Source organism: Petaurus breviceps, unplaced genomic scaffold (assembly GCF_028583685.1).
Source record: "Petaurus breviceps papuanus isolate PSGF00001 unplaced genomic scaffold, PetGlider_PUasm1.0 90895, whole genome shotgun sequence".
NCBI lineage: Eukaryota > Metazoa > Chordata > Mammalia > Diprotodontia > Petauridae > Petaurus > Petaurus breviceps.
The window spans coordinates 2,283,573-2,294,678 of record NW_027187372.1 but is presented as its reverse complement, the minus strand read 5'-3'; the positions used below and the strand labels follow the sequence as shown (position 1 = coordinate 2,294,678).

Below are 11,106 nucleotides of genomic sequence, written 5' to 3'. Positions count from 1 at the left end.
CCAAACATTGACGAATTGTTTGGAAGAAGGGATGAACATTTCCCCTTGTATCCTATTTCAACAAGAGAACTCCTTCTGTAAAAGCTCCCTCCCCCAAACCCCCATACAGATCTCTGTAGCTGGTAGAGACAACTCTTTGCTGAATCTTAGTTTTCTGGGGGAACTGAGAGTTTCATTTGCCCATAGGCACACTGGTAGTAAATGGTAGAGATAGAGTTTGAACTCAGTGCTTCCTGGCTCCAAGTCAGTCCTCTATTATGTCACTATGTCCAACTTCAACTTTGATGCCATTTCTTACATTGTTTTTGTTGGGGGAAAACACATTTCAAGTTTTAACTAGGGTTTCCAAGAACACATCCTAGGTCTTCCATGTATCCCCATTGCTTGGTGACAGAAATTTTCCTGACAGTGGTATCATTACAGGTATTGGCATAGAGAGAGTAAGTAGCTCTGGGTACCATGGATTTACACATATCTTCATAAAAGAAAGCACTCTGTTGGGTAAGTTGATTCATTGGGATTCTGAACAGGTTGGGGAATGGACAATAGTTATCATTGGGAGTAGGTGTTTGGAATGCCTCCAGAGACCCTGTTTTCAGGTTCCCCTGGGTTGTTTATAAGTTCAGAGTTCATACAATGGGAACTATCTGGTATTTTACTTTCTGGTTTATGAGCCTGACCATGAGTGGCATTTCTACTTTGTTTTATGAATCTCTTCCCTTTGGAAGAGAAATGCTATTAGGAGAATCCCAAGTGAGCACTACAAAAGGTTTTTTTTAGTCCTTCCTTTTAAAGATACAAGATCCAGCAGCTTTCCATATAAAACTCTTTATTTTCATTTTTCCTAATATTCATGCTAATTTTTTTTCAGTGCAGGGAAGGAGAAAAGGGAAATTGGGGATCCTGCATGTTGGAAGCTCCATCCTCTTCCTCCTCTGTTTCCAGAAGGGGATGCTTATTTTGAATAAAAAAAATTATCATTATCATCATCATTGAAATCTGTGGAGAGAGGAGATTCTTCATGTTACTATAAGGCATTGTGGGAAAATAGCCCTAGAGAATAAAAGATTATTATCCTCTCTCACTTCTCTGCTTCTCTTTAGGCCCAAGTACAAGTAAAGTATGTGAGATTTAAAACCTTTTCTCTATAAGGAGCCCCTTTTCAATTCAGAGACTCTGAGATTCTAAGATGATCTTCTACAATCTGGTACCTCTCCACCTTTCCAACCTGATTTAGCCCAATTTCTTAATCACCCATGTGGAATACTAGCTGACTTGGATGATGCATTATCCTCTAAACAGACCCTGAGCTTTTCCACCTCTGTGTTCTAGCTCATGCCACACTCTGTGTTGGGAATACTTTTTTCCCTTCCCCCATTTCTAGTTATTAACATCCCATTTATCCTTCAAAACCTTTCAAGTCTTAAATGCTACTTTACCCATGAAACCTTCAATGATTAGTCTAATCAGACTCTCCTTAGTTTTCATTTAGCATTTATATTTCTCTGCTATATTTATGTTCTACTTTTTGTAACTTATTTGTGTATGTGCTATATCCCTCTTCCAGATTGTACACTCTTTCAGGGTAGAGTTAGTTTTCTAAGTAACTTGCCTAACAATATGCCTTAAGCATAGTTGAATGCTTAATGTTTGTGGAGTTGAATCGAATGGTCTCAGGGCTCTTAAAGTTTCATTAAAGATGCAGATCCCAACGTTGAACATTCATTTCATGAAAATGGGCCTAGGGAAGATACACTAGAATGATATTGTGCTTTCTTGGATCCAAGAACCAAATCAGAAACCAAAGTAGCAGTAGAACATATAAATCTTGATTTTGGGACTTTTTAGGGAAAGATGGTGGCAGGAAAAAGACAGGGGGAATATGAATTGTAAGAGTTCTCCTGATTTAATTTCTGTTCAAATATTTTGGTACTTTGATAGATTGGGGATTTTGACAAGGTAAGTACTTCTTCCACTGAGGAAATCCATAAAACTTCTCCTCCTGTGCAAATCTTTTCCACAAATATTTTTATAAGGGATTCACACAAAGGCACTAGATGCCTTTTTCGCTTCTTTTAACATGTTGGGAATACCAAAATAGCACACAGGATGTCTCTTATTTTTCCTTCTTAATGTATGATTTATCTATCAATTTTTTTCTCATTATACATATCCTTATTGATTTTTGAGTGCCATATTCTACATGTAAGTCATCATTGGTAATATGCCACACCTTAATCATATCCACCATTCATCTTTGTATCACGTTTGGGGTTCTTGTGGTGTCTCATAACTCATGATGATATAATATAGCTAGAAGAAGAAAAAAACTTTTTTGCGGCAGTTAGCAGTTTGGGATTTGTATTTTTTGGATCAAAGATTACAATATAGGGATGTCAGACTCCTGGCCAGGGATGGAGTATACCAACCATTCCATTAATAATATCCTTCTGATTAGATTTTCAAGACTGCAGACAAATACTTTCTTACCAGTTCACATTAGGTAAACATCCATAAAAGCAAGCAGAGCTCAAAAGAGCAAGCATGAATGACTTTCATCAAGACAAATTTCCTATGTATAAGCTAGATGCCATAGACTGTAATTACAATCTAGAAAGAATAGCAGCAAATAAAAAGTTCATGGGAGAAAAAAGAATCCAAGAATCAGTAATAACATCCATGGCATTAGATGTTTATGTACATAAAAGGAGTAACAAGCAAAATGACCCTAAAAGAAGAAAATTTGATATTATGGCTGTCACTGCAATTTGGTGGGTGGAAATTTATGACAGTGTTTGGAAGTATATTTCTTATTAAAAGAAACAAGAAAGAAAAAATATGGAAGTGGTGTGAGTAGGAGTGCATATGAAGAAGATAGACCCATGTAGGAAAAGTGGGGACTGTCAGGGAAACATGGTAAAAAGCCATTTGGGTGAAGATGAAGAGGTGTTGAAATACAGGTGATATCATTATCAGAGTACATTACAGACCCCTTGGACATAAATATGAACTAGAGAGGTTCAGGAAAAAAAGATTTAAAAAGCTTGCTACAGAGGTATGATAAAGTAATGATAGATTATCTATTATCTAGACACTTGCCAACAATTTCTTGACTTGCCTTAATGACAATTTCTTCCTTCCAAAAAGGAGGAATCAATAAGTGAAAATTCTATTCAAGATATGGTTCTCTCCAACAAGGAGGAAATTATTGATATTGTAGAAATGATGGGGAGAAATGACCATTCCATCTTTAAATTTGTGACAGAAAAATAAAGGCAGGTCAAACATTGGTTGATGTGCACATTAGATTTTCAGAGAGCAGATTTCAGAAGCAGCTTAAGCAGGGTTCTATGGACCAAAATTCCATGGAGGAAAACAGTAAGGAGTTATGAAAAAACTCTTAAGAATGAAATTATGAAGATTGAGGAATAAAATGAGAATTGTTTAAAGAAACTCATGTGGATGCATATACAGCTCATCCACCAACTTTAGAATTTTTAAAAGATGTACAGAAGATGGAAGTAAGGGCAGGTAACAGAACATGAATACAAAAATAGTTCCAGCAGCACTAAAACCCAAAATAAGCTGAGATGGTCAGGAAAATCTAAGGACAGAAAGGATGATCTTTAAAAAAGCTATTCTCAGGAAAACAGGAGACTGGAAGAAGAGATAGCATGGCATCTTGGCATGAATGAGATAATAGCTAATGGCAGAATAGGTAGAGAGGCTCGATTCTATTTTGCTTTTGTTTTCTATTCCAAGGAGAGTTGTATTTGGACCAGAAAGGACAGAACAAAAAGGGGGAATGGGAGTTGATGCCCAAGAAAAGTGAGGACAGCATGAAGCTGCCCTTGATATATGAAAATGATCTGGGATAAGTAAATAACACCTTAAATATTGATAGAGCTACCAAACAGGAATGGTAAGTCATTTGCAGTCATCTTTGATAGGTTCCAAGAAGCAAAGAGGCACTTTTGGGTTGGGGAAGGATCAATGTACCAATTTAAAAAAAAAAGAGAAGAGAATGGAAGCTGTGAACTAATACCAACTGAATTTAACTTCAAGTCATGGAAAAACTAGAGAGTATATATATATATTTGGAGGGCAATTGGGGTTAAGTGACTTGCCCAAGGTCACATGGCTAGTTTTTGTGTTAAGTGTCTGAGGTCAGATTTGAACTCAGATCCTCCTGACTCCAGGGCCAGTACTCTATTCACTGAGCCACCTAGCTGCCCTGAGAGTGTATTACTAATGGAATAGTTGGTAAACATCTAGAAATGGAGTCGTACTCAAAAGAGCAAGCACGACTTCATCAACACAAATCACACCAGAATAAGTTCAGTTTTTTTTTTGGGGGGGGGGAGCAGGATCACTAGATTGACACAGCAGGAGAATGCTATTATATAAAGTTTATGTAGATTTTAGCAAAGCATTTGCTAAAACTTCTCATAGGATTTTTGTAGGAAAAAAGGAGAGATGTTAACTAAGTAGGTTGAGAACTGGTTGAATGGCCTTATGTGACAGTAATTTATGGTTCACTTTGGAAGGAGGTCTTTAGTAGCATTCTCTCAGAATTTGTTCTATTTAACAATTTTGTCATTGATTTTTCTAGAGAACAGAATTAGGAGGGATAGCTCACACCTTAGGCATCAGAGTCAGGATTCAAAAAGATTTTGATGAGTTAGAATCTGAAGCCAAATTGAATAAAGTTAACTTAAAGTTTAATTTTTACATTTTACATTTGTAAAGTTTTACACCTGAGTTCAAAAAATCAACTCTGAAAGTATAAGATGGGAGAAGAAAGCACTGGGGATTTTAGTGGACTTGGAGCCCAGTAGGAGTAATTAGTATGTTATGGCAGCTGAGAAAATTAATGCAGTGTTAGGCTGACTTGAAAGGTATAGTACTCAGAATTGGGGAGATGGTACCATTGTACTCTTGACTTGTCAGAGACCATCTGCAAATTGGCATGTGAAGTATTGAGGCCCACATTTTAGGGAGAACGAGGATAAAGCTGTTCAGAAAAGGACAACTTGGATGATGGGACTTTAGTTCATTCCAGATGAAGACAAAATAAAGGAAATGGGGATGTTTAGCCTGGATAATGCTCAAGGGAGAAATGAGTGTTGTATTCAAGTATTTGAAGGGTTATCAGGTAGAAGAGGGTTTAGATTTTTTCTGATTAGCCTCAGTGAATAGAAATAAGAGAAGTGAATAAAAGGGGAAAAGAGACAGATTCAGGCTTGAACTATTTCCTGAGATGAATTCTCCCTCCCTGGGGATCTTCAGATGAGATTTGCTGGATGACCATTTGTTGGGCTTGTTTTAAGAGGAAGTTCTGGTTCAAATGTGAGTCAGAGTAGATGACTTCTGAGGTCCCCTCCACTTCTATGGAGTCCACGATTCTGTGACAGTCTCTGCCTCCCAACCTATGTCACTGAGACCCTCCAGAAGTTTGGTTGAGATAAGAAAAACAATCTGAAGTCACTGAAAGCATTGCCCAGTTTCCCAAATGTGATGGATTCTGATTTCTTATTACATAATTCTGGAATCAGTTGAGTGTCCACTAGCAGTGCTGGTCCAAGATAAGGCCCATGCATACATATGTACATAGCCACATGTTTAGATTTTTATTAACGGACTAACTCGATGGACTCTTTCTGGTGTGTTATAAACTCAGCAATGTGTTTTTTTCCACTTTTTTCACTGTAAATAAATAGGTCAATTCATTTCACATTTCTGGGCCTTTTACAAATAGCTTAATATAATAAGTGTGATGATGTTGTCTGAAAACAGCATTTGTTGACATTCACCATTAATAAAAAATCCTACTTTGTTCAGATTTTACATGTAACATTTTTCATGAAACTGGCACCAGTTCAGTACTTCCTCCACTGTTGTCAATGAACAAATTTATCTTCAGAGTTTCATCCATTGTCATACATAATTTTCTTGTATGCATAGGAGACATCTTGCTTAACGTGAAGCTTCATGGCTTGTGTTTTACAGTTAAATAATTTTTAAAATATAGACAAAGAGGGATCATATATGCTTTAATGATGTGTGATTATAAGATATGTGGAAACTGTAGAAAATCATCTGCAAACCTCTTCCTTTTCACTTCTTTTTATTTTGGAAGGCAGGGCAATTGGGGTTAAGTGACTTGCCCAACGTCACATGGCTAGTAAGTGTTAAGTGTCTGAGGCCAGATTTGAACTCAGGTTCTCCTGACTCCAGGGCCGATGCTCTATTCACTGTGCCACCTAGCCTCCTCTTCCTTTTCATTTCTAATTTTTTTTAAATCAAGAATACATTTGATGAATGTATAGTTCCTCATAAAGATTTTATAGAATTATACAACATAATTCCTTAAATTATACACAATTTTATAGTATAGAATTTGAATGTTGTTTTCTTCCTGGTCACCTTTTTGGGCAGCCCTGTAAATTTTTTCTTTGTTTTAGAATCTTATCACCTTCAATGACTTTGGAATCTTGCCACCTTTATAGCTGACTCTGAATTGATCTAAGACCATTACTTATCTGTCTGCTCAAATGTAGTTAAGAGCAAGCAAAAAGGATATTGGAGAGTCAACCTTTAAGTTACAGGATTATAGAATCACAGATTTAGAAGCATAAGTGATCTCAGAGGTTGACTAGTGACTTTTAGTCCAACCTCATCATCTTACAGATGAGGAAACAGAGGCAAGAGATAATTTACCCAAGGTCACATAGGTAGGAAGTATCAGAGTTGGAATTTGAACCCAGGTCCTCTGACTCCATAAGTCCCTTTTCCACTGAGGTCAAGATCTTTGGCATAAAATAGCTATGGGACTTTGGCCAAGCCACTCAACCTTTCAGGGCCTCAGGAACTCTCTAATGTTTTAATGGCATTATATTGGCAGTTGCCAGTCTATCAATGGAAGGAATTTCTGAAATGGAAGCAAGCATTTATTATGTTCCAGAAATTGTACTAAGTGCTGGGAATACATAGACCCTGCCCTCAAGGAGCTCACTTTATAATAGGGGAAGACAACTCTAAAAAGGGAATTGAAAGGAGATGCAGGGGTATGATTTTGGGGCATATCCCAAAGCCAGGAGCAAAGCTCAGAGAAGAATGAAAGCTGGCCTGGGCACTGCTACAAAATGAAGGCTCTGGGAGGAACTCACCAATGAAATTACTTCTTGCCCCCCAAAAGGACCAATTTCACTAATTTTTTTCTTAGTTCTTTAAGTGACATAATTCTTTTGCTAAAATTCAAGTATCATTCCAGAGTGGGCTATAATTGTGCACATGCCTTCTTTCACTTCTTGATGAAGAACTATGTTTTCTAACCCTAGGCTCATATTCTCATCGAAATTAATGAGTGTATCAAGGCACATTGTTGACTTACTTAGGAGTATCTTGTCAAATCTTCATAGACTTTCCCACATCATCTTTTGCAATGAATGTTGGTATATAAATTATTCTTTATATCGACTTCTTTGCTCATGCTTATCATAGGCTTGTCAGGCAAGATGGTCAAGTGTCTCTGATAATGATGTTTCTTGTCTTATAGCATAAAATGAAACCATTTCCATCAATTCCAAGGAAAAGCTGTGGGCTAGCTATCATTACATTTAAGTCTTTAAGGTTCATTTATAGCAAAAACACAAATATATGTGTAAAGTAATTTCTCCAGGAGGAAGAATAACAGAAGCTACATGGAAATGAAATGATTGTGAATTTGTGTCCATTTCATGGGACACCTTGGGCAAAAAAAATCGTCTAGAGGCCAGACTGTTGATGAGTCTTTCTGTTTTTAGTGAGGTTAGTCCTTGGACAACAAATATATAATTTGTTGTTGGGCACATGGTTGAAGCTGAATAGAGCTTGTCTTTCACAGATAAAGCCTTTGAAAACCCAGGGTTCACCTCTATGTCATGATCCAGAGTGGGATTCCTGGGGAGGTCCATTTTCCTTATTCATATCAAAGGTCTCAGGATCTTGGGATTAATTTTGTTAAGAAAAAGTCCTTTAAGAATAGAGATAATGGAGAAAACCTTTTCCTCCTCATAGTGAGGATGGGACCCTCCCTACTTCTCTAGCACTGGTCAATGGATGGAGGGGTAGGTGGGATGAGAAACTTGACCTTGCCTGTCGTTTTAACCCTAACTCCAGACCTAGGTAAGGAGAATGTGATGTTCCTGAATGCAACCTCAAATCAGCCTTGCTGATGGCCCTTCCTTAAATGCCCCAGTCCCAGTAACTTGTTTTATCCATTCTCTGAAATATATTGCATGTACTATAGTTTCTCTAGGACTTGGTTCTGTCTTCTACTCCTCTAGTTCTTCCAGGAATGAAAACTTATTTGTAATGTCAAGGTCGCCCTTGGCAGTCTGGTAAAGCCTATTTACCCCTTCTCAGAATATTTTTAAATGCACAAAATGAAATATACAGGATCACAAAGGAAATAAAATATCTGAGCTCCAGCCTCCATGTCTGGGTCTATACTACCTTCTGCTTATTCTTTTAAGTGCTTCCCTATCTAGATGTCACCCTTTTACCACTGCATAGCTTTCTCTTAAGCACCTATCCCTACCCCTTTGGTCCTTTCTAGTCTGCAGAATCTGGCCATCCTTTACCTGATCCATCCCACCATCATCAACCAGGCCTTCTTTCTATAATTTCCTCCATTCTTATGAAAATGCACACCTCTGTGTATCCTAATGGGATACATTAGGTAGAAAGAAAATGCTAGCAAAAAATCAAAACCAAAAAATGTTATCAATTTAGCACTGGAATCTACAGTTTGTCTGGTCCAACCTCTTTTCTTGACAGAGAAGGAAAATCAAGCCCAAGGTCACACAGGTAGGAACTGGCAGTCAGGATTTTTACCCAGATTCTCTGAGTATAAACCCTTTTGAAAATCTGTAACACAATTAATGGCTGCCGCCAATGAAACCCCTAACTTGCCTTCCCATGTTTTCTTTCTTCCCTCTTATTTTAGATCCCAAGGAGAAAATAAGCCATCCTACTCATCTCTTAAGTTCTGCCCTTCATTTTGGTTATTTTTCTTAATACTTGCATTTTTGCCTTATTAACATCAGAATAATTTTTCCCCCTGTATGACATCCTTTCCCTCTTCCACCCCTATCCAGTGATTTCTCTCTTATAACAAAGCAAAATTTTAACAATTGAAATGACAAAGTGACCATGTCTGGTAGTATATGCAACATTCCATACCTGTAGTTCCCCTCAAGTCTACTGAAAGGAGAGAAATAAATTTCCTTCTTATTTCTCTGGGGTCAAGAATGAAACCAATCTGAGCTCATCTGCCCTTTATTTTACTGAAAAATCAAGGGGGAAACAGTGGGATTCTTTGCTTTGAGGGTGTTCCTGACAACCAATAGTAATGAACTAAGTTTAAAATCTAGTCCTTGAGGTAAAAATTTCAAAACTGATCCTGTCACTTTTTTTTAAACTAAAACAAATTTATAAAAATAAAAATAGACCTATGAGGAAGGAGGGATTCTTTTTCTGGGGGGAGGGCAGGATTATCTTGTCTAGATAGGATTACCATTTATGAATGATAACCTGTCTCAATGGCATTCATAGTAATAATAATGCCTTATATTTGAATCAACTGTGAAGTGGAAACCCTTTGTATTTTTCAAAACACTTTTCCAAATATTATCTCATTTGATATAAGTACTCTGATCCAGACATTATTTCCATTTCACAGATGCAGAAATAGGCTTAGAAAGATTAAGTCATTTTGATATAAATCATACAGTTATTTATAGTGGCTGAGCCAAGATTAGAACCCATGCCTCCTGATTCAAGTGGAATAAATACTCTTTTAGAAACATTACTCCGTGTGGAAATGGCACAGTCTGGTAGTAATCCCAGGCTCGAACACAGCAGCAGATCTGCTGCCCATGGTTCTGTGTGTAGGAATGTCTCTCCATTTGTACTCAGAGTAGCCCACCCCTGCCATTTCCAGGCTGGTGCCCAATGTCCCTTCTTGCTGATGCCAAAGCATCCCAGTTCTCACCTATAAAATTCCATCCATGTTAGGTGCCTCCTGAGCACTGGTCTGACTCAGTCAGATGTATGATGTGTCTAGTGGATTGACCTTAGAGATGTCAGAGAGTCTCTGGCTGAAGGGAGACAGAACAGTCAGTTAATAGCAGCAGTGAGGCACCCAGCCTGGAAGTACTCAACATTTGGTGACTGTAGTACTAAATCTCTAGACCACTCTCCTCCAGGAGGTTCAAGCCCTACCTTGCCCCTCCAGGGAGCAGAGTCCCAAAGGTGTTGGTCTGTTTCTCAGATGCTAGGACCAGCTAATAACTACTGAGAGCCCAGTAACTCCAAGCCTCCTCTGCACACCGCAGCAGTTCTCAAAGGATGGGAGGGCCCAACTTCTCCCCCAAACCTAGCCATGTCTTAGACTTGAGACTGGCAGTGCTGAACTGGGTTTTGTCCTCTGGGTCAGCAGAGACTGACCTGAAATTCCAAAGGTATAAAACAGCTTCTTGTTCTTATCTTCTCTTTCAGACTTGGTGATAATGGTCTCTTCTTCCTTTCCCAAATCTCTGAGCGATGTGTAAAGTGAGAGGATGAGGAATATTAGGATCATATATAATTGAGGACATTTGGGGTTCTCCACCCACAGAAGGGCTCTGGCTCTTGGCCTGGTTTTTCAGAACCTGGTTGAAGTAGTCCTGATGGGAGCTACTCAGTGTTGGTAATCAAGCCCTAGAGGGGCTCCTTTCCTTCTATAATTGACCCATGTCTGGAAGTAGCTCCCAGCTCCCCTGGGTATCCCATCTCATTCACAAGGCAGAATGGGGTGAGGGTGGTTGGGGAGTAGATTTTATCTTCTATTTGCTATGTGAAAAACTGGATTTCAGCTGTGCAATTAAGGTCCCTGGGAAACAAGGCCCCTTCCTTGGATGAGAAGGCTTCCCTAGTCCCAGCCATGCTCTTCTGTTCAGAGATAAGGCAACTCAGAATCAAAAGGGGTCCCCCCAGTTTTGCCTACCCTGCTGCTTGGAAGATGCCTGTCCCTTTTTTCTTCTGGGACATGCTGCTGGATGAAGCTAAAGACAAATATAAAGA

At 38.5% G+C, this 11,106-nt stretch overlaps 1 protein-coding gene across 1 annotated transcript in view; it reads right to left on the bottom strand.

The window, feature by feature from the left end:
• Positions 1-2,583: 2,583 nt before the first annotated feature.
• RGSL1 (regulator of G protein signaling like 1) overlaps positions 2,584-11,106 on the bottom strand; it is an 81,304-nt gene continuing 72,781 nt past the window's right edge. Inside the window, 6 exon segments of the mRNA XM_069074674.1 lie at positions 2,584-2,610; positions 9,855-9,932; positions 9,935-10,036; positions 10,492-10,516; positions 10,518-10,580; positions 11,030-11,087. Coding sequence (XP_068930775.1) covers positions 2,584-2,610; positions 9,855-9,932; positions 9,935-10,036; positions 10,492-10,516; positions 10,518-10,580; positions 11,030-11,087 — 353 coding nt within the window.